The sequence below is a fragment of the Camarhynchus parvulus genome, chromosome 3, assembly GCF_901933205.1.
Source record: "Camarhynchus parvulus chromosome 3, STF_HiC, whole genome shotgun sequence".
Lineage (NCBI taxonomy): Eukaryota > Metazoa > Chordata > Aves > Passeriformes > Thraupidae > Camarhynchus > Camarhynchus parvulus.
In genome coordinates, this window is record NC_044573.1 from 65687914 (window position 1) to 65712171 (window position 24258).

General features: G+C 37.9%; 1 protein-coding gene across 2 annotated transcripts; it reads left to right on the forward strand.

Moving 5' to 3' along the window:
* The first annotated feature begins 1074 nt into the window (after positions 1-1074).
* On the forward strand, positions 1075-24258 carry HDAC2 (histone deacetylase 2). Of its 2 annotated transcripts, none has more exons than XM_030944522.1 (14): positions 1075-1384; positions 8574-8686; positions 9024-9141; positions 10006-10080; positions 10382-10520; positions 12269-12410; positions 15815-15907; positions 16006-16114; positions 17574-17714; positions 19565-19673; positions 21736-21866; positions 22754-22909; positions 23615-23672; positions 23876-24258. In XM_030944522.1, the coding sequence occupies exons 1-14, from the start codon at positions 1333-1335 to the stop codon at positions 23904-23906; spliced, it is 1467 nt and encodes a 488-aa protein (XP_030800382.1). In that variant the 5' UTR covers positions 1075-1332; the 3' UTR covers positions 23907-24258. The 2 variants fall into 2 exon arrangements, with proteins under 2 accessions (XP_030800382.1, XP_030800383.1); XM_030944523.1 differs by lacking the exon at positions 1075-1384 and adding an exon at positions 1794-7655 and having other exon boundaries at positions 23876-24251.

A 24258-nucleotide genomic window follows, 5' to 3' on the forward strand; every position in this document is an offset into this window, starting at 1 on the left:
ACTCCTGTGAGGTACCTCTACGAATGAAAGCCACTTAATCCTGGGAACAAAGACCAAACCTGTGTTTGGGCACGTACTGGTTTTGTTGTGTGACATAGGTTATACAAATGCCTTGTTGTCAAATAGTGAAGTACATGTGGCAATAACCAGGGGGTTTAAGTATTTTTAGAGACTCCAGCAAATCAACAAATCTTGGTCAAGACTTGGATGAGTGGAAGTCCCTAAAGATAGGCCTGTCAGCTGAAGAAACAGTAAAGTTTAGTGTAACTGATGTGTATCCCCAGACTCAGCTTATCAGGCCTCACAAGTGTGAACCCCTGTATAAATGCAAATACAAGCAAGCTGGCTAAGCATGAATGCCGTCATGTTCTCCTTACTGAGTTTGCACCTGAGCTGAGGCAAGGAGAGAAAACGGCTGATAGATCTTGAAGAAAAATTATTCAGATATTAAATGCTTCTTGTGTGGCATGCCTTGATTTTTTGGGAGAATTGCTATGTGAAGCATGCTTTGAACTTCCTCTAGAATAGGGATACTGAGGGTGCAACACTTGCCACTAGGGCTGAGTGCTGACAGACAGGAGTACTCAAAAAAAAAAAACCAAAAGCAAACAAAACAGAAACCAGTTTTGTTGTGAAAATGAGTAGACTCTTTCACTTGGGGAGGGGACAGGACGCGACGCCTCAGCCGGCCGAGCATCTGCAGCCGCTCCGTGAGGATGAGGTTCGGGCCCCAGAGCGGCTGGGGACGAGGCACCCCGCGGCGCCGGCCGGTGCTGGGGGCGGCTGAGGGGCTTCGCCGCGGCCCCGGTGCTCCGCAGGGCCCGGGCCCGCTGCAGCCCGAGCGCAGGGACTCCCCATTCCCACTCCCGCCGCAGCCGCTGTGGGAAACTCTGCGCATGCGCCAAACTACTCCGCTTGGGGGCGGGGATACAGCCCCGACACCCGCGGCGGATCGTACCACTGCGCGCCATGGGGGTGGGACACAAAAGAGTTTTCACAAAGAATTGCCTTATAAAGAATCTTCGCTGGCTTCTTCCCTGAATTTTGTGTACAACTAAGAAAAGATAGCACGGAGAAGCAGGCAGGAGCCCACATCGGCGCGCGTGCGTCCTCTCCTCTTCCCTCTTTCCCTCTCTTCCCTCCGTCGGCGGCAAGTTGGGCGCGTCCCGCTAGCTGCCCCTCCCGCTGCCGAGGGTCCGGCCCGCTCCCGCTGCTGGCGGTCCCGGCGTCGCGAGTTCCCGCTCTCCCGCCCCCTCCTTCCCACCCTCCGAGCCGGCTCCGCGCTCTCCTCGGCTTTCCGCTCCCTGCCCACGGCCCCGGCGCGGCAGCCCTATGGCGTACAGTCAGGGCGGCGGCAAGAAGAAAGTCTGCTATTATTACGACGGTGAGCAGGGCCGGCGCGGGAGCGCGCGTGCAGGAGCGGGGGGGCGCCCCTCTAATGGCCGCCCGGGGCGGGCTGTATCCCCGGCCCCCGCCGGCTCGGCCGCCCCTGCCCCCGGGACCAGCCCCCCTTTCTCTCGGCCCGGCCCGGCTCGGCTCGGCGCCATGGCGGGCGGGGGTCCCCGCCGCCTCCACCTGCGCCGCCGCGCCCCGCTCCCGCCGTCGGTTCTGCTGAGCCCCGTGGGCCGGCGGGCGCAGGGCGGCGGGCCCGGGGGTGGTGGAGTCGGGCGGGGTGCGGGTCGGAGAGCTGCCTGGTCTGCTGAGCCCGGTGCTGGGTGCTGTGGCTATTGTTCCCCACCCCCAAAATACCCACCACCCGCCCGCGCGCTACCCCAACCCCCCACCCAAAAAAAAAAAAAAGAAGAAAAAGTTGAGACACTCCCCTCCATCCGCTGAGCCAGGGAGGCGTTGAAGCCGCTGCTGTGTCTGGCTCCTCCCCTGCAAAGAAAGTCCAGGCCATGTGTAGTTCTGGCACCTGGTGATTGTTGAGCTGAGGCCTTTCCCTGCCTCGGGCTTTCGTAGCGAGGTCTGGGGTACGGAGGGACAGGGGCGCTCTGCCCCCTCCTCCCCCATTCCCAAACCGAACACGGATCAGAGCAGAGGTCTGGCTCCCACGAGCCTCCCTTCCCACAAAACGCGGAAAGTTGTGTGCGTGGGTGTTTAATAATAGTGGAATTTGAGTTGCATGTAGGCCCTCTGAGTTTGCACACTTGTATGGTGAGGACACGGGGGCTTGCGAGTTGCGTTGTCAGTCGTGGCGAAAAAGTGCTTGGTTTGAGATATTTTCACCAACTTGTTTGCGGTTTTCTCTGTCCGCAGCAGCAATAACTTTTCGTTTTCTTCTTGAGCTTGAATTTATTTAGCCGTTTTTGTACTCGGAGGTGAGCTGGATGGGCAGATTAGTTGAGAGATTTGATTAAATTGCCTCCTGTTGTAACAATCTTGTACGGCTGCCGCTGAGGCTGGTCTTGGTAGTAGCCAGGAAACGGAGGTTGAGGATGTTCAGCCGTAGACCTTTGGTGTTTTCACCATTTTGGAAGTGAAGATGAGTGGCTAAACCCACTCAAGAGGGTTTGCTATGAGGTGGTGTTTGCTGTAGCAAACCTGCTATTCTTTGGAAATGGCAGATCTTGTGGGGCCTGTCTTGGCTTTTTTTTAAACCACACTAAAGGAGGCAGAGTGGTGGTTGCCGCCCCCTTCTCTTTGTTGCTAGCACTGGTTCTTTGTTCAGCCTAAAGGGGAAAGGAGGCCCCTGTTAGGGATACTTTTGTTGAGGCTAGGATCTTACTTTTCCTAGGGAAGAGGACTTGAAAGAGAGAAAACAGTGATAGTTTAGAAGCTTTCTCTGTGAAAATATTTGCCTTTTTTAAAAATCAGTTTCCTTTTTGTTTTGTTTTTTTTAATTGCCTTTTTTTTTCTTTGATGAAGTCAGGTAGCTTACTAGATGTTGATATACTGTTTTCCTGTGATTACTGGCTTTTGGTACTCGATGCTAGCATTAGATTCCCTTAACAGCCAAAAAAGCTGTGCTTGTGAAGAGTGGAGAGAAACTGGAAGAGGAACAAGTTTGGAGGTGGCAGGATAATGGTGACTTAAAGCAGTTACAGTTCATCGGTAGACTGGGATAAATGTAGTTAATAATGTAGAGCAAATAGTATCTGTCATGCCTTAAAATAAATATTTTATATGTGAAAGAAAAAGTTTTGGAATATTTTGGATGTCTCATTTATTTGTGTTGCCAAATCCAACAATTATTTTACATGTCTTTTGGAAATAGGGTTATTGGAAGAAATTTTAGAATTTGTACCTAAAATAAATATCCTGATGCTACTGTGTGGTTCATCTGGCAATTCTGAATATTTCTAACTATTGTACCAGCAAAGCCATTGATTCACAGTGAAGGGAGTGTTTGAAGCCTTAAATAACCCAAAACAAAAAAATACTGAGGTAGTGGTATATCTCTAAACGAATGTAATGTCTGAAGTAAATTTCCCCTTTTTTGGGTCATAATTGGCTCTCCACACATATTTTTACTCTGTTTCTTAAAAGTTACAGACTAAAAAGTCTTGAAAAGTTCCAGAAGCATATACGCTTATCTTCTGAGATGCAATAAACTTCCCCCTGCTTTTTGTGAAACTTGGTGAGATTGTCATTTAAGGCTGATATTTTAAATTAGCCTGTCACTTTCTCAGTGTATTGCTGTTAAGGTTTTTTTTCTAAGTCAATACTTTTAGAAGCCTTCATACTGTACTTGGAACCAATAAGCTTTGAGTAGACGAAGCTTGATTTCATTACCTTGAGTTTGCTTGTAATTGAAAGTCAACCACATCCAGTTTGCAGAATCTTCATTGCTTGTGATCATGCTCAGGTCAGGAATTTTGCTTAAATTTAAGCCAGAATACTATTGGAAAAACGAATTAAAATACTTCAGTGATCTTACTTAAAGTATTTTTCATAAATGCTTCTGGTCTTGATACAGCTTAGCAAAGTGTGCTGCTCACATTGCCTAGAACCATGCTAGATGTGGAAGGCTATCATAGCTTTTAGTTTAGTTTCTTACCATGTGTGTTCAGGTTTTTGTCATGTTTTTGCAGCATTGTGGCTCAGGTAGTTCAGCTCTTCCAAGGTGTTGTACAGTTGCCCAGAGCAGTGAGAACAGGCCCCAGATGGTCTTTCCAGCTCTGTGCTCCTGCACAGACCAGCACAGCTCTAGAGAATCGTGCAGCAACTGGTGTGGTTACTGTGAGTTCGTGTATTTATTCCACACCAGTGCACTAGCAGTGTTGTTTAGATTGGTTCTTGTGCATAATTTAGTGTGGGTGTTCAAAAGGCTCTACCTTCATGAAAAATTTGAGAGATCTGCATCAGAGTTTGGCTCCACCCATAAAGACGAGATTAAACCTGTTTTAGTAGAGCAGTGTGTTACTATAGTTGGGCATTGTTTGAGTGGTACTTCTAGTTAAAGCTTACATCTGCAGATAAAATGAACTTGGGTGTTTTCTGGAAATTCATCAGTACTTTGTGCAGTGCCTTCCAAACATGGTGGTGGTGTCCAGTCTCTGCTCAGTGCTCAAAAGTCAGACTTTTGCTACTCTTCTGCTGTCTGCTTAACTTTAGAACCGGAACAAAATGCCCAATCCTTCAGAAGCTAGTGCTGTAATTTTAGGCCTGTTTGAATAGCTGTTTGTTTGACTCATCAGGCATTGATGATCTTTTATTTTACATTCAGCTTTATAAGAGTTCACCCTTTTGTATCGCTGAAGTCAATTCAGTGTAACCGCTGCTCTTAAGATATGTTTTTTCCATGTGGTTTCCATTGTGGCAATTAGGTTTCTTTGCATAGTACAGTTCTGAAATACCTCATCATTTCATGGTAACTATACTTAAAATAAGCAGGATCTGTGTACATAACAGTTTATCAGTTAAAAGTTATAAAGTAATGTAACGTACAAGTTACAAAGTATTAAAAAACAGGTGTAGATGTTATCTCTTGTCTCTTAAGTCAGTCACTTCAGACTGCTTTGTAATGCATAAATTTAATGGTGTTATTTTTCTGTATGTCATAGTAACTGACTTTTTTGACGGCATAGCTTTTGTTAGTTGTGTGGTTTTGGGCAGAATTAAAATTCCTTTAGGGCAGGTAGCCTCTTGTATTTTTTTATGAGTTAGGATATTTTCTGTAGGCTTTGCTAAAGTTCCGGATAGACAAGCAGGTCTCTAAAACTTATGCTCATCAAGGGAATTGTGGGTGTATTTTTATTTGATAGTTCTCATCATTTTGGCATGTAATTTGCATGAATTGAGAAGAAAAAAATTAAAAAAAAAATAAATGTATATATTGAACCCAAAACATGACGATGTATGTAACAATTGTCAGGTAGGTCTTCTGTATCACATAGTGAACAGTGTGGAGCAGTAAACTCCTATAGTATTAAATGGGCACTTGGTTTGTCTCTTCTTAATTAAGGACTCAACTTTCCAGAGATTGTATGTTGCTACTCAATGGGAGCCATTTAGCTGGCATTTTTACTGATATAAAACACTGAATTTCAGTTTTTGAAGCCTTGCTGTGAAAGATTAATAGATTTGCAGACTTTTTACACATATTACTTTGCATTTTTTCCCTTCTCTTCCTCATTCAGTTACATTAATTTTTTTGTGCTTTCCATGTGTTCCCACACTGGTAAGTGATACACTGTGCTCATAACTCTTCTGTATGATTTTTACTTCTATATTAGTAAGAATTTACCTTTATATTAGTAAGTATAAAGTCAAGTACTCATGCTGTCTGCAGTAATGATCTTGTGAGCTTGGCCTCTCTGTACCTATTCCTCATATATACAGTTTTATATACAGTTTTAGACAGAGTTACTCTGGCAGAGGTTTGTGCAGAGCTAATTAGCTCCATCAGTGAGTGAGGTGTGCCATCCTCACAAATACTAGCTCTTGCTACACCTTGCTTTCCTTCCCAAAGTGCTCTAATAAGGCTGTGACATATGAAGAAGAGATATATAAATTTCAGGATCAGTGAATGGAGTGTTTGTACCAGGAAGTGCACCACCTTCTTTATTAGGTAAAGGATGAGAGACTTTTGACAACTTTACCTCCATCACAGTATGATGTCTCCATGATGGGTCCCCTTCATGATGTTGGTTGAAAATCAATGTACTAATGAAGAAAGAGGATCTTTCATCTTTTCCTTCCTCACCCCTGCCTACATAGGCATCACTAATCCCTTGATACTTGATGGGCTTTTTGTCCATATGCTTTAAGAATTTTTTTTATGGGGCTAACGCCAAAACCTTTTTTTGTTGGTGATACTAAGACCTGAAAATTATAAATGGTATTGTATTGCCTGTTGCTAAAGTGTATTATATTGATATCTATTGTTAGTCACTGTTGCTGGCCTCTAATACAGAAGGATCAGTATTCTTCTGCCAGATACTCACCTACAGATCTTCTGTTTGACAAATAAACTCCCATTAAATCTACCAATGTGCCAATTGTTTTAAAATTCTCTTTTCTGGTAAAAAAAATAAATGAAAGCTAAAAAGTGTGCTTGATTTATTTATATAACTGTATGCTGCAGTGTATGGCATATAGACTATGGATAAGCTAAAATTTGTTTAGTTGATTAATTGCAGTATATTGAAGGATGTGTTGCAAGTGTATTTAGGAAATGTGTTAATTTTATTTTTTCTGTATTTCATATGAGAAAAATAATACAATTACATCATACATAAGATATAAAATAATTCTTAATTTTATGCTTCCCCATCCATCAGCATTTCGAATAAAATGTCAGTGATGACTATAGAAGCTGAAGTATTTAAAATTGAAATGATCTCTTAAAACTCCATTTTTAAGCCACAGATGCATTTGTAATGAAGTTCCTTTAATAATATCACATTATTTATAATCATTATTTTCCTAAAAATCTCAAAATTTAAAGCTCTTACTAGCCTGAAGATTTTTTAAAATCTGGGACTTAACAGTAACTTCAAAACATAGAGTGGAGCTAGTAAATGGTGGGTTTTCATCTTCTAGGCATTAGTTTCAAAGAGCTGTGATAGTTTTTTTCCTAAACATCAAATATATAAGGTATTCTTTTGTAAAGCGCTTGAAAATGTTTTTGTTGGAAGGAAGGAGTTTATTTATACTCTTAATACTTTTGCTCTTGACCTGAGTGTGACCACACCTGTAGGCTTGCAATAAGTAACTGACAAAAAGTGCTATTCTTCCACTTAGTACCCAAGTTAGAAGGTCCAAACTCTTCAAAGTTCTCAATGTTAAAACTTGGTATTTCTATTGTTATGGGATGACTAAGAGCTAGGTATTAACGGGTAGTTTTTCTACATCTTCTTCTTATGGTACATTAGGTTATATTTGTTTTCTTAAGTGTCCTTACTCTCCTTGTCTCTTTGAAAACTGAAAGCTTGAAGGATTTTAGAATGCTTTGAAACTTTTAATCTTACTGTAATACTTGTTTTTCTTGGTAGCTGGTGATGCCACAGCAAGCTGACATTTACCCTTCCTCCACAAAGCCCATGCTGAAGAGGTGAAACTAAAGCTGTTTTGTAGTAGTTCTGCTTCTTACCTCTGACTGATAAATTTACAAAATAGTATGACATTGTGAAAATAGTGTTTCTTTTATTCCCAGTGGACAAGGCAGAGCATGTTGAAGGATGTGAAAGAAAAATAAAAAGTTCAAGAAGGTAAAGTTCAGTAATCCTATCGGGAAATTGGGTCAAAAAGAAAAGAGGTGCTATCATGAAGAGGTGTTTCAGAAATCTCCAGCTGAAAGCCATTGACAGCTGGACTTAATTTATAAGCTTGTTTTTGTTTCCAGAGACAGTTCTGTTTAAAATGGTTCATGTGTTGAAAATGTCAGTGCTCAAAGTGGGGTTTTGTGTGTTCTAACAATACCTGAGCTCAGAAGAAAACTTACTACTAGCCCATGATAGCAGCTACTCCTTTCTTGGAAAAGAGTGTCAAATTTGTTATCCTAATTGTGTGCTTAGTCGGTCCCCAATGTATCAGGCTAATCTGGATTATAAGGTTCTTGTTAAACTACTGTGGATCTCCAGCAGCAGGTGTCTGGTGAATGTTTGTGCATGTGGTTGCCACAATTGATCTGGAGTTAACTTCTAGGTGTAGCAGGGTTAGTAGTTAAGAACAGGCTGAGGATTGTATCGTAAATTCAGCTCATGCAAAATGGTAGATTTTACTAGGGCTTCTGTTATACTGTGGGCTTCTGTGATACTATATGGCAATGTTATCAGTAGTGTCTCCTCTCGATTCCAATTCTGTTTCCCATTTTATTGTTCAGTTCTGGTCCAGTGTTGGGCCAGAACTTCACTCTTGATTTGAAACCTTGTCTTATGTATATTTTTGCTCTCCCACTACTGTCTGCTTGTAGTCAAAGTGTTAGATTTGGCTTCTTTTTTCTCCTCTGTTTCTGACATACAGCAATTTTTTTCCCTTGTGTTCTTTTTGAAGTAGACAGTATTCCCTTTGTGGGGTTTGTTTTTTTTCTGGAGTCATACCTGCTTACTTATCTTCTAAGAATGATTAAGGGGCAATGAAGCTTGTTTTGTAATATGAATAGCTATTCTTTTGTGTATTGTTGGCAGGTGATATTGGAAACTATTACTATGGACAAGGACATCCAATGAAACCTCACAGAATCCGAATGACTCACAACTTGCTGCTAAACTATGGCTTATACAGAAAAATGGAAATTTATGTAAGTATAGGCAACATGATGTCCACTGAAGCATTTTAAGTTATTTTTAAAGAGCTTCAAGTATTACCATGCAAGTAAGTGGAGAGAGGTGGAAGTGAAAATAGAGAATACGTAAATAGTGTATTCAGAGCTCTTTTGTTTAGAAGTGAAGCAGTATTTAATGCAGTTGTATATCACAACAGAGTAGCCCTTGCTTTATGTAAAACACTGCTACTATCATTTTCCTTTCACCATTTTCCCTTCAAAGTAGGTGGGACTTCTTTCAAGTTGTCTGTTTTAACACAGCTGATTTTGCAGAGCACTCTGATTTGTTTCTTTAACTTGTTCTTGTTATCAGCGACCCCACAAAGCAACTGCTGAGGAAATGACCAAGTACCATAGTGATGAATACATCAAATTTCTCCGATCAATAAGGCCTGACAATATGTCTGAGTACAGCAAGCAAATGCAGAGATGTAAGTGCCAACATCAGGGTTAGTCTATGTGTACATGCTTTTATGGTTAGCATTGTTTGAAGCTCAGTATCCACCAGTAGAGAGAAATATTGTAACAAGAGTAAGTAGCATGTGCCTGCCTTTAGCTACACTTTTTCACAAAAAGCAGTCATCTTGACAAAATTTTCTTTAAGCATATGTAAGGATTTTTGCCTCTCCTTTCACAGAGTGTATTCTAGATGTGAAATACTGCTGCTAATACTAAGGCTTGACGTGCAGATTGTGAACTGTTTGTAAAAGTGCCTTGAAATCTTCCTTAAAAATGAGTTTTTAGAGGAGTAAAATCAATGTGTGAAAATGTGTTTATGTCAAGAAAAGAACTTAATCATTTCTTCTTGGAGGGAGATAGTAAAAATTGTACATCATTCACTGTTCTCCCTTTCTATTAATTTATTCCTTTAATTATAGGAATAAGCTCCAAGTACAGTTTGACAGTTATTATATCAATTTTAAAGGCAGTATTGTAACCTCTTTATGATGCTTTATTGCCAGCAAGTTATTTTTCTAAGTAATTGTACATTTTTTAGCATGACCTATGTTAATCAGCATTTCTTCAAAAATCTAAAAATGATCAAACTTCTTCTTTAAATGAGGAGACAAATCTTCCAATAGAAACAAAAAATAAGTTAAAAAGAAAATAAAAAAAGATTAGTGTGGAGTTACGCTATTAGGGCTCTGCATTGTTTTCAGTGTTTAAATTAGCCTGACAAATGAGATGGGGGATAAGTAATTAAAATGCTGAATGAATTACGCATCTGTGTTATCCATGTGTATATCTATGCTGCTGGAATGGTATTTTTAAAAAATACTACATTTCTTATGCAGTTAATGTTGGAGAAGATTGTCCTGTGTTTGATGGCCTGTTTGAGTTTTGTCAGCTGTCAACTGGAGGCTCTGTTGGTGAGTATAGGTTGTTTGCCAGCTATTTTATAGCTTTACTGGGTTGATATCAGCAGCTTTAAATTTTGACTGTGCATCTAAAAATGAAGTAAATATAAGGGGTTTTCTATATATTTTAAAAATAATCCTATCAGTTACAGACTGTAAAATATGAGACATATCAAGTATCTCAGTATCAGTAAGAGATTTGTTCTAAATCAACTTATTTAAAAAATAAAATATGATTTTATGTAGCAAATTTAAAGGCAATCAGAAATTTCTGACTCCATTTGCTTTCATTCTTCTGTGTGTCTTCTTACAGCTGGGGCAGTAAAATTGAACAGACAACAAACAGACATGGCTGTCAATTGGGCTGGGGGACTTCACCATGCCAAGAAATCGGAGGCATCTGGTTTCTGTTATGTCAATGATATTGTGCTTGCCATCCTTGAGTTACTGAAGTAAGTTTGTGATAGGCACAAGTTAAAATTATAGAAAGTGTTAAATTCAGCTATTTAAATGTTTGAAGGTATGGATTGTAGTTATTTGAGTGAGTTTTCATAGCCCATATTGAACTTTAACAGTTTCAATTAAGAAAGCTCCAAGCCCTGCCTGATTTGACTTCAGCAAGACATTCAAAATAAAATACAGGCAAATGGAAAAGATAACTAATAGGAGATAAATCCAAGCAACAGTGCACCCTGTAAAACACCAAATGCTGTGATTCTAGATGGTGGGGAAGGACTAGAGGAGCGGACTTCAGAAAGTGGACAGGCTTACTTGCTTTCTGTAAATATTTCTGTAAAGTCTCCCTTTGCTACGTATGGGGACAGAATAGTGGGCTGGATGGATCACTACCCTGATCCCTTAGGGCAGTCATTTGTACCCATAATCTTACACCCATTTGGTTTCACAATATGTCTTCTTCTTTCCTGTCACTTGATTTGTTACTGAATCAAACAGGAATATTCAGGGAAGATCTTGCACTGAGCTTCCTTGGATTATTACATAAACTAATATGGCCAGTTTTAATAAATAATGAAGTAGCAGCTGTGGTGCTGTGACTGCAAAATAAGAAATGAGAAATAATGAAGAGTGATCATATAACTGACTTGAAACAGTAATGCTTCACTAAAATTTCAAGTCCTGAGTGTTGCTTTTACTGCTTCAGAGGACTGTATCCCTACTAATAACACATAAATCCCATTTATTAGAAAAAATATTTAAGGTATTTGACTTTAGAGAGTGAAACAGCTGATTTTGCTGGTGAGGAATGAGGGAAGTAGCTGTAATCTGGAAATCTAGAGATGGAAAATGTTTCTAAAGACACTAAGATTAGTTAATATTAGCACATTAAGACATTCATTTTAAGGGGCAATGTATATTCACGAGCTGTCTGCAGTCTATGAAATATAATTTTCTGCGGTCCAATCTTGAATTTTTTAGCTTAATGTGCTTGTGAAGGATGGAATCTTATGAATAGTTATGGGTTGTGTAACCGTGGGAAAATGTCCCTGAAATTATGGGTGCTCACACTCTCAGTACTGTGCAAAGCATGATAAAAATGCATCTTCTGATGACAGACTTTGTTCTTTACTGGAAAACATAAAATTTAAGGGATACTTATTGTTTCTAGTGCTCCAAGGCTTGAAATAAATCTCTGATTTCTTTATCCATCTCAAACTGTCCTGAAATTTGCAGCATTTAAGAAAATAATAAACAGTAGTGTAATAAATTTATGCAAATTAAAGTGTAATACATTTAAAAATAAGAATGTGCCTTTCTTTATAAGCTGGAGAGATGAAGAAGAAAAGTCAATGGAAAATAAGTATTTATTTTTTGTGAGGTTATGGAACACAGACTGTTTTAGTAATTACTGAGGAGGAAGAAAGAAAGGCCTTGGGGTTAATGAAGGGGGTGAATTCAGCAGATGTGAACAAAGCAATGTCAGCAGAAGCATGCGGTATAGCTTCTACAGAATGAGACAGTTTGGGGTAAATACTAAATTCCTTATTTTGATGAGGATAAACTTATTAATATTATTCAAACTGTGCCTAGAATTCTAAGAGCGTATGGTCGCATCAACCAAAATCATCACAGTGATCATAAACTTGAATTTTTGTGTCTGGTTGGGGTTTTTTTTGTTAGTGTTTTTCTTGTTTGCTCTCAGTATAACTGATAATGATGATTTCTTATATGTTCTTTCTAGGTATCACCAAAGAGTGTTGTATATTGATATTGATATCCATCATGGTGATGGTGTTGAAGAAGCATTTTATACCACAGATCGTGTCATGACAGTATCATTCCATAAGTATGGTGAATATTTTCCAGGCACAGGGGACCTTAGGGTAAGGTTGAATATAAAATTTCATTAGGTGATAAATTCCCTCTTACTGCCTTCCCTGTGGATACTTTTTTTTGCACTTCACTAAAATAAGTATGTCCAATAATGGTATGCAGCAGTAAGTTTTCAGAAAAAATGTTAGCCTAGAGTGATGTATGAGTTGAGGAATCTTAGGAAAAATAATACAGAATAGTAGAGAACTAAAATATTCACTTCTACATGAAATTAACACCTTCACTTCTGGATAAATATGCTGAAATATTTTTTCAATTATTATTAGTTTAATTCACACAGATTTTGAACATGTCTCTAAGAAGACAGTGTGGTATATTTATGATTATCTGTGCATTTCAATTCTGCAGCTACAGTGAAAAGTATCTGTTTACAGATTACCCTTCAACAGTCACAAGGCTTAAGTTACAGTTTGTATTTACTATGTTCTATTTGCCTAGTAATACAGTTGACTCATTTTGGGAATATTTCTTATGTTATGAAGTGTGTTTTGAGTTCTCATGATGCTCACCACCTAAGAACTTTAGCATGCCCCATATGGAATTATATACTGAGCATTATAGCTAGACTGAGAGAGGGAGCATTTGCCCATGAAGAATTATCTTTAAAGCTGTTGTAGAATCTCTGGCAAAGCTGAGACAGGAAACCAATTTTCCTGGCCCTTCATATTAATTTTAAGTTAGTCATTGCTCATGTTAGACACTTATCTGTTAGAACAGGCACTTGTTCCACTTCACAGCTTGAAAGAGTATTAAGTATTAGAATTAATATATTCCTAGCTTCAAACTCATAAATTAAATCTCTTTTATCAGAGACACTCCCAGGATATGGCATTCCTCTGTTAGCAACTTTGCACATTAGTTTGTGCATACAGTTAGAAACCTTGTTTAAAAATTGTAAACACTTCTAACAAGTTGGCCTGCAAAAATGCTGTTCTGGGAAAGGATTTACTGTTTTCCTAATATATTTAAACTGATTCATAGGGTAACCAATATTCGTGCTTCAGCTAGTACTCCTGAAAAGTGTGTTTACCAGCCTGTTGATGATTCCCAGAAGGCACAGGAGTGAGTGAAAGTTGTGCAGTGGAGTGCAAAGCATTCAGTTCAGTGTGGTTCTTGTTGCTGAATGTTATTATGGTTGTTAGATTCTGTTAAACTATGTTCTAAATTGATTTAGGAAGAAATCAGATTATTTTTATTTGTGTGGTTTAACTCGACTGGCCACAAGGTGGGGTAGTGGTGCTTCAAACTAAAAGCAGTTCAGACCAGGATGTTTATCATGTCAAGCTGTTGTTGCTGAATTTGGCTAGGTTTTTTTTTTTTTTTTTTTGGAAGGGTTAGATATCTTGGCTTTTTAGAAGCAGCACTTCCCGTTGACAGGGGAAGTTTGTGGACTCTTCACCTCACCACACCCAGGACAAAGAATTAAAAGATAGCATAGTTGAAATAAATGGAAGGCTATTTTATGGGTTTTGGGATTTATTTTTTCAGCAGCGTCAGTGAAAAACAGTATCTCAGGCATGGTAACTTTTTTCCTGAGCTGCTAGTTAGGATTTTGAAATGAGCATTGTCTGCATGCAGGCTTTATTGCAATTATTGCATCGCCATAGGGATTTTCCTATCTCCAGAGATTGCAAAGCTAATTGAACTGAAGGGAGAGCTAATTCCCTGAAAAGTCAGTGTTCCTTCTTCAGGCCAGTGTTGTGTTGCTTCATGCTGCCTAACTTGATCTGCCATTAATGGTTATTTTTATCAACTTTTCCAGCCAGATCTCTTTGGTTTTTTTTCAATGGACTGTTTTACAGCTTGTTTCTGTAATTCTTTAGTTAGTTGATCTAGTTTGCTGATCATTTATTTGATGCAGGAACAAATCATGTCAAAGGATGGTACTGTGATTGCAGCTCTGTCAGTGTAGATGAATCTGAGGTTTTCTAGTTCAGAGGCTTTCATCCATTTTCTACTGAATGTATTGTTCAGTCTAAACTTCCAGTATCCTCATTAAGTTATTTGACCTTTTGCATATCATAGATGATAGCACAAATTTTGCCATTTATACCCACAGATAGATCAGTTGAGACCATAGGTCTCCATAGTGGCCCATGTTCTGTGAGGCAGCACTTTGATCTGCTGGTGAATGGGAGCTGCCAGAATGCTATATTGCTTCTTTAGATTTTAAAACTAATGCAAGCATCAGCTGCAACAAAGGTCTGTTAAGGAGCTCAAACAATTACTCTGTTTAGATGGAAGTTGTGTGAACATTTGACTTTGCTGTGTTTTAGGATAAGATCAATTTAATGATTTTTGTTTTTTTAATTTGTAAAGCAAGACAAGGAGAGGAATGACCTCATGAACCATTATAGGTTAGGTATTGACTTGCTGAAAAGCAGCTCTGTGAGAAAGAGGGCTCTTGACACATTCCCTGCTAAGGAGTCTTTGCTCAGGAATAGGGAAAAGTTGATGCCTTTCAATAGGTAGAGTTGAGAAGTTTAGTATTTTTTGCTGGGTTATGCTACACATGACCTGTAGTTTTTCTAGGATATTTCTGCAGAACTGCTGTTTGCAGGAATAGTTTACAGTGAGACTGAACAGGTTAATTCTCACTGTCTGCTCCATTTAACTGCTCTGCATTGCTTTCTGTCTATCTGTGTTGGTGATGAAATATATGGAAGACATGGGAATGTGTGTCAAGCAGAGATCTTTAGCTTTTAAGGTGGTCATCAAAATAGGAGTGGTTGGATTCAGGGTGTATTCACTTGATTTTCTTTTTTTTTTTTTTTTTTTGCAATAAACCTTTTCTCTTAATACATAGGTTGTCTAGGAAAGCTGATAAGATAAACTACTACAGTTCTTGTCTTGATGGAACTGAGAATAATTTGCAAGTTTGTTCTTTTTTTTTTTTTTTGTTCATTTAAGAAGTCTGAGTTTCTTCAAGAGCATTTCTATAAGTGGCCCCAATTGGATTTTCTTCTCTCCCTTTTGCTGCAGCTACTTTCTCATCCTATGTTTAGTGCAATAACGTGGTTTTAAAAACCTATTCAAGTCCAAATCTTCTGTCCAACACTGAAAACATGGACCTTGCTCTTCTTGGTTTTCATACTTTTGTTTGCTGAGCTATTATTACCAGATGAAACTGATTGCTTATGATTTGTCTTTTTGTCTTAAATCTTTGAATTAAAAAATTGAGTGTACTTACTGCTATTTTAATCTTGGTGTCCAACTCCTACACTCTAAAAATGACTTTATGGGAGAACAGGAATCAAGTAAACTCTGCCTCTTATCCCTCGCAGAGATGTATAATGGTACAGAATAGCTCAGCAGACTTGTGTAGACTTTTTTCATGATATAATTCTGTGTATTTCTGTGTTTGTATTAAAGCATTTGTCATCTGTGCTTGTAGGACATTGGTGCTGGAAAAGGCAAATACTATGCTGTCAACTTTCCAATGAGGGATGGTATAGATGATGAATCATATGGACAGATATTTAAACCAGTGAGTCCTTTGTTTCTTGTTTTTAAGCTCTGTGAAAACTACTAGTTTTGTATTTTCATTTTGTCAATTAATGACTCGCTGTTTTATTTTGATTATAGATTATATCTAAAGTAATGGAGATGTACCAGCCCAGTGCTGTGGTATTGCAGTGTGGAGCAGATTCACTGTCTGGGGACAGACTGGGATGCTTTAATCTTACTGTTAAAGGTAAGCAGAGAAGTGTCTGTTTGTTGTCTGTAACTTTTACTTATTAAAAGCCTCTGCCCTTCATACTGTTTTTCCAGACACTTGCATGATGAGGACTGGAGTCACAAAGGTTCTGTTCAATACTATGATTAATCACTTCTTTCTTTGCTATACAGGGATGGCCAAAAGAAATGCAAAAGTTGCCTCTTTCTTTTTGTCCATCTAAAAAAGTTGAGAAGCTTGGTTTTCCATGTGCTTCCTAGCCACTCAAGTGATTCCCTTTCTTCTATGTACAGACTTTTTGTAGCTTTAAAACAGTGTCCTGGAATGACAGGACAAAGGCATCTTACAACTTACAAGGCATCAACACTTATAATGCCATCTTATAAGGCATCTACACTTACAATGATGGGCAAATAAAACTAGTTAGTAGTCAACTTAGTAGGACTACACATGCTAAACACCAAACACCTTGTTGGGTGTAAATAGGTATTACTGAAATGACAATACTTCACTGCATTGTTAAATTTATACTGGTGTTTGTTTCATTGAGCTATATGTTAACCATAATTTTAATTAATTCTCGTGGAATTAATTTATTTAGTATTACCTAAGTTGCTGTCTGCAATTGTAATTCTCTAAATTGGGATGTTATTTAGCAAAACTGTTACTGTTATTATTATTATTGTTGTTGTTATAATTTTTAAAATGACAAAATATTAAATGTATAGCAAACTGTTGGTATGCCTTCAATCCAGCCTGTTTAAATCATGGGTTTTCTTGGGTTTTGTGGGTTTTTTTTTAATATGACAATTAGAGTTTTGTAGGCAACAAAATGCAGTATAGTATCTGTTGGGTCTGCAGTATTTCAGGGTTCTTTTCTTGATTTGCACCAGGTGGCAAAGCTACTTCAGTTGCCCATACAGCTCAGATTTTTTTCCATCTTACATATCTTGGAAAGCAAGAGAGCTGCTGCCTCCTACAGATGCCTTTCAGTATGCTGTATCTCCCTGGAGTGTGTACTGTCTTGGCACCAGTTCACTCTGTAAGCAAGACTTAGCAATCTCTAATACAGGTTCAAGTTTAGAAGTAGGAAGGACCAAGTACTGATTTTGTTTTCCCTTCTTCCCCCATTGCATTTGACTGAGAAGTTGTCCCTAAATTTGTCACTGTGTATGACATCAGTTATGGAAAGATGAAACACTTACTCTAGGATCATTTCAGAACCACAGCAATAAACCATCATGCAAAGTCTCTGAAGCCTGGGGGTGATATTCATTGTGTTTTGTGCATTTCTAATCTGTAGGTCTTGACTTCTTGTGAGGTTGTGCTTAGCTCTAGGGGGAGACAGCTCTGTTTGAATCAATTCAGTTCTTGCTTGTTAAGTGTGACTGCATATGTCTGATTAAATAGTTTGTTGTATATTTTTCTGTTTAATAGATATCTTGCACATATTGTCAACTCTCTTTTTGTTTTACAGGTCATGCTAAATGTGTGGAAGTTGTAAAGACTTTTAACTTGCCACTGCTGATGTTAGGAGGAGGCGGCTACACAATTCGTAATGTTGCTCGATGCTGGACATATGAAACTGCTGTTGCCTTAGATTGTGAAATTCCTAATGGTAAATATTAATATCTATATATAAACAATCATGGGAGATTTTAAGTAAACAGCAGATATTTGTATATCTGGCTGTAATGCATCAGTTTAGAATAAACTAGGTAGAAAATTATTGCTAGGATTTACCCAATAAATTTTCAGTATCTTATGCACTAAATAAACGTAAGTATTTAGGGCTTTTTTTATGCCTTAGCAAAAGCTTTAAATGACTGAACTGCTTTTTGAAAATTCAAAATATAAAACTTATGGAACCTTTCTTGTAAGTATTTCTAATATGAATATCATCATTATGAAAGAATATATACTACATTTTGATTGTACTGGTGTCAACCTGTAAGTTGTACAACACAGATATGGTGTACCTAAGAAATTATTGACTGTGCAAGTGTCCATTTTACATAGCAAAAGTACTGTTTCTTCATTTTATCTGACAAAAGTAGCTGTGAAAGTGTATTGACTTCCACTCTTCCATTTTACTCAATTTTGGCTATACAAGCTATCTTAAAATTTAAAACCACATAAAACAAATAGACTGCTTTAGAATAGTTAAATACTGAAGTAATTTCTCTGAGGAAGATCCCTAAAGATCCTGAACTCCTTTTATTTCTGACCAAATATGCTCCTGGATGTGCTTTTGGAATGCCATTTACGTAAAATTGCTGTTTGGACTGATTTGTTTCAAATGAGTCACTGCCAGTTTGCATGTTGAACCGCTGTAACCTATTGCTATTCATGTATCTCTTGGTGGATTCAGTGTTTCTATCTGACTTCAGCAGAATGCTCCTGTCAGTGAGAAAAGACTATTTGGAATGTGCCTTTCAAGATATATATTTTTCATGTTGAAATATATTCTTTGTCAGCCAAAGCTTTTGAAGACACAGTAGCAGTTCCTTATCTTGGGACTTTTTTTTCCATTAGTATCTCCCTTTTAATGGATTACATATATATATGATTTTTTTTGGATTTTTTAAACATTCCTCTCTACTTTTTGGGTCCCTGTCATCTTTAATCTGTTCTGAGAAATAACCGTGCATTTCTAAATGTTGCAATAGCAGCTTCCTGTCTGCTTTCTATCCACCTAACCAATATGACTTATCCTGTAACAGTCATAAAGGAAGAAAGACAAAAGGCACAATTAAAGATGGATTTCGGTGTCTTATTTCTTAAAGGGTCCCTGGATTTTTTTTAATATTTCTCTTACTTTATCTGGAAAGATACAGTTATATTCAATACAAAATACTGCAAAATATAACCGTGTAAAATAGCTGTTGTCCTGGCGATGTAGTCTTCATCAACTTCATTTTGGTGGTTCAGTGTTCTAGTCAGGGGACCTTTTTCTGTGAAAATGCAAAAAGCGGGGTAAGGAGGGAAACAGACAGGCTGAACCAGTCAGCACCACTGAACCAATGTCCAGCACTTAGCAAGGATATTGAACTACCTGTGGTCTTCAGCCTAATAACAAGTCTTAAAGCTTGTCCCGAAGGAATATTTTGAATGGCTCACTTAAGTCTTTCAAACTGGACTAACTTTGAGAACACCTACAAGAAATCTTCAATTAATCTTCTTTTTCCTGCAGAAGTATAATTTTAAATTATTTTTTCAAATTTGTTATTGAGTTTTTTAGTGTGTAATTGCAGTAGATCTTTCTCTTTGCATTTTGCCAGCAAATTTAAGTTCATTTATTGAATCATTTAGAGAAATATCGCTGAGGAGTCCAGATGATAAGTATTGCTTGTTTGAATGCTTAGGGTTTGATGGTTCTCTAAGTAAAATCCTGTTAAATCTATGTTGTATTTAAAATGTTTAAAATCTTTTTTGGGTAATAAAGTTGTCCTGGTGTTTGGTTTATAGAGTTGCCATACAATGACTACTTTGAGTATTTTGGACCAGACTTCAAGCTTCATATTAGTCCTTCAAATATGACTAATCAGAATACACCAGAATATATGGAGAAGATCAAGTAAGTAATGATTATCTTATCTATCAAGCAGGTCATGTGGACCATGTTTTTCCACAGGTTTAATTATTAGGCAGTTTTGAAAACCGTATACCTTTCCCTGTTCACTAAAAATAAGTACTAGAATAGATTTGACATGTTTTTCATTTCTGTCAGGGGTTTTTTGGAAGTCTCTTCCTCCAACAGAATGCATGCTAAAGAAGTCTTAAGACTAAAAATATGAAAATTTATGATCCAGCTTGGATTTTTCCTTTTTCCAGCATCTGAAAAGATGATTGTTTTACTTAGATTCCCATTCTAATTTTGTAGAAACTTTAGCCTGCCAGGAAAGAAGCTGGTGTGCCATGATGATTAGGATTTCTAATTCTCAGCTCCATGTCTAAACATGGACTGAGAATGTTACTCTTTGTAGCTGTCAGTTGCAAAAATAAAAAGTCATATGTGAGCTCGAAAATCCAAAACTCTGGAAAGACAGTGGTATGTTTGCAGGCAATCGAGTGGCTGTGATTTGACAAATCCACAAGGTTTGATCAGTGCTCGTTGATAAGCTATGGTGGTTGTGTATTTTTAGGCTGTGCCACTTTTGATACTTAGTTTATTCCTCCTCTTATCTTGACGTTTCACTGGAAACAAATATTTTACTTCAGGGGTGAAGTAATGCATACATAAAACCAATTTTGTGCTGAACTGGTAGGATGCAATTGGTTAGCCTGAAGTACTCTTTGCTTACTGTGGTTTGTCCTTGCTCTGGGTTTAAAAGAATAAACTTCCACCCCTACCCTGAGTTCTAACAGGCTGTTAACGGTACAAATTCTTTTGATAATTAAAAATAGCTGAATAAAGATGTGAAATTGCATGTATAAGTTTGCCAACACCTGCTATAACCTTTAAAACTGTCAAATTGCAAATTTCACCAAAGCTGTTAAAATACTAATTTTTAAGTGATTGGTATATAGACTATGATGGGTGTTCATAGCACAACTATATCAATCACAATCAAATGAAAGGAGTTTATAATGTGTGATGGGAGAAAAAGCCCATTTATTTTTTGTTAATATAATTGTATGAAATTTCTCAGCAGTAATGTAGTTTTCCAGCTGGTGATCTGCCAAGCTGCTTGCTGTATGGTATATATTGTTGAGCTTTTGTGGTACAAGTAGGCTGCAAAACTTGCTGCTACAACCCAGGCAGAGATTGCACTCTCAATAGAAAAAACACAGTCTCACTGTCTTGTACTAGCACTCTCGAGATCAATAACTCATTTTGGAGAATCCTCCTTCAGTTCATTGTATGCTTTCACAGACACCTGGCTGTAGGGAGCTGCCATGCATGGCAAAACTACTTTGCCAGGTCATGTAATTTAAACAGAGGCAGAGACTCTAAAGATTCCAAAAAAGCACCAGTTACCCTTTAGCCCTTCAAATTGTGCAGAAGGATGCTAAGATAATTGTTGCAAATACTGATATTTGATGCTTCCCAAGCCTGCCTTTCTACTTGCACTTTGGAATGATAGTTTTGAGTCCCAAAAGAAGCCCAGTATCCTCTTTTCTGGCACATCAGACTGCTTAGACAGGACAGAACTTGTCTCTGTTCTTCCTGAAAAAGCCAATAAGGAAACATATCCAGATGAATTAATTTTGTCATTGCTGCGCACAGTTGGGAAGTCTTCATGCTTTTAAGTGTCTGACTTTCTTTCTAAGAAACTAGAGAATAGTGCATTTATCTAACTTAATACTCTAGCTTATTTCAGAGTAGTACTGACACCAGATTAGCCCACATGGGCAGTACTTGTACTTGACCCTGCGGGGAATTAACAATTGAAGTTGATTGAAATAAGTATATGTAAAGTACAAAGAAAATGATGTTCAAGTACGCTGTGGATACTAATGATCTCGTAGAGATGGAAAACTTCCTGAACGTGGCATGCTAATTTTTTTAATTGAAAAATAAAACTGACTCTAAAGCAAAGCCAGGTTAACTTTGAATGCAGAGTTCAGACCTTCATAGAAATCCAAGGAAATGCTACTTCTGTGTAGTAATAACTTTTCTTGTCTGATACTCGCAGGCAACGCTTATTTGAGAACTTGCGCATGTTACCTCACGCACCTGGCGTACAGATGCAGGCCATTCCTGAAGATGCTGTTCATGAAGACAGTGGAGATGAGGATGGAGAAGATCCAGACAAACGCATTTCTAGTAAGAAATATCTTTTCATGATAGAACGTGTTGATAGTTGTCGTGGATTAATTGCTCAGAACCTAAGTTGTAGTAGTGTGCAGTATTGGAAGACTGGACCTTTTGTTTCCTGAAAAAAAAATTTTGCCTCTGGTCTGCCACTTTTGATGTTTTTAAGGTGGCATCCCCATGCACATTTGAACCTCTTAAAGGGTCTAATGAAGTGCTGGAAGAGCCCTGTGTTTTTGCATCTTACAGAACAGCCTGGATATTTCAAATCGATAATAGATACTTCAGACGACTTCATGAATTTTAATTAAAGAAACAGTAATCTACTTTTTTTGTGACTAACAAAAGACAGAAACTATGTTTTCCTTTGAGGTAACTCTAGATACAGTGTTTACAGGGGAAAAAAGCCTTTTATTTTCTTTGTTGTGAGACAGAGATTTTCCATATTTGCGACACTACTGTTGACTTTATTACCATAACCCTTCCATGAACTTTGAGTTGTTCTTAAGTTATGGCCAGGAGTTTCCTGCTACCTTTAGTCTTTTTTGATGGAGATTAGAATAATTCTATAACCTCTTATTAGTGCACCATCCATTTGCTGAACCGTTGAAATCATTATTTTTTTCTCCTGTGATTTAGTTTTCAGTATTTGAAGTTTTATTTGATACATGGTTAAAGTATTCCCACTCTCCTCCTGTGTTTCTGCAAAGCCATTTTTTGGAAGTTATTGTGCAAGTCCCAGGGTATCTTGAAAAATATGTGGTTTTGACTGTAATTTAGTTTATTAGCATTAAATGATTACAGTATATTACTACTCATTCTTAATTTGATAGTTCTTTTTTATTAGGCCTGTTTAGTTGGACTTTTTGATTAATTAATATCATAAATCTGAATCCTAGTTCGAGCATCTGATAAGCGCATAGCCTGTGATGAAGAATTTTCAGATTCTGAAGATGAAGGGGAAGGTGGACGACGAAACGTTGCAGATCATAAGAAAGGAGCAAAGAAAGCCAGAATAGAAGAAGACAAAAAAGAGACTGAGGACAAAAAAGCAGGTAGGACTGCAGTGTGGTTTCATCCTGTATTTTAGAACTGTAAATGTCAGTCCTACCCAGAAAGAGATGTTTTATCTGGTAATGGGTTAATTCGCTGTTGAGATGATATATTCTTTTCCATCATTTTCAAATCATCTATTTTAAATTAATCATTTTCAAGATACAGCTATTCAGACTAGTACAATATTTTCAGGCAAGGGCTGTTGTTTCTTCCCCACAAGTTGAATTCTTAGAGCCAGGGATTTGTACGACTTAATGAAATAGAGATGAAAAAATATACGTTGGGCAAAACATTTGTTCCTGTTTGCTTTTGTGGGGTAAGCCAGCTCGTTTTCTCTGAAACAGAAACTAGATAGGCTTCTGGGGACAGTGTAATTCCAAGGACTCTTGATTTTTCTAAGAACTGGATACATCTTGAGCTCAGGGGAACTCCAGGTCTCATTACTGCATGCCATCATTATGGCCAGTGAGAGAGACCTTGCCTTGAGGCATTCTGAATCACTTGGCATTGTGCCCAGACGTCTCCTTTGGATGGGTGCATTTAACACTATACTTTAATATGTAACTAGTGACTTTTTATAAAAGCCAGTTTCCTCTGGCTACAAATACAAACAAAATAATAAACGTGGTCATGGTCTTTACTGCTTAAGTATTTTAAGGCTTTCTTGCATCTTTTGGTATATTAAAAATCTTGTGATTTTTCAGATGTTAAGGAGGAGGATAAAGCCAAGGACAGCAGTGGTGAAAAGACAGATGCCAAAGGGTAAGCACTAACTAATTAATAATGACATTTTGTGCAGAGTGTTTGTTAAGTCAGTACTGTATAATTTTTTTCAGTTCTGTGGAGATCACTTTCAGTTCCTCGTGATACTAAATATTTTAGAATCATGACTAGTAATTTAAAATTGCATTTCTAAATTAGTTAATTAAAAAAATAAAACAATACTTTTTTTTGCCTTTGTACAGAGCAAAATCAGAACAGCTCAGCAACCCTTGAACAAAAGATAGCCTCTCATCAGTTGCAGAACATAATACTACAGTCTGAGAATACCCAAAAGGACAAAAGTTTTCGTATGGAGAGAGACTGCTGATTTCATTTTGTACTATTTGGCATGGACTGTATTTATTTTCAAACGGCTTTGTTCTGTTTTTTGGCAAGTTGTATTGTGAGTTTTCTAATTATGAGGCAGAAATTCCTTCCTTCACCATGCTTTATGTAATAGTATTTAAAAATGGATGTGAGTTATTATGTTAAATGTCTAAACTGATCTATTAAAGTAATTTGCCTTTCCTGAGCTGATTTTACCTTTTTTGTAATTTTATCTTTATTAAAAAAAAAAAAAATTGCA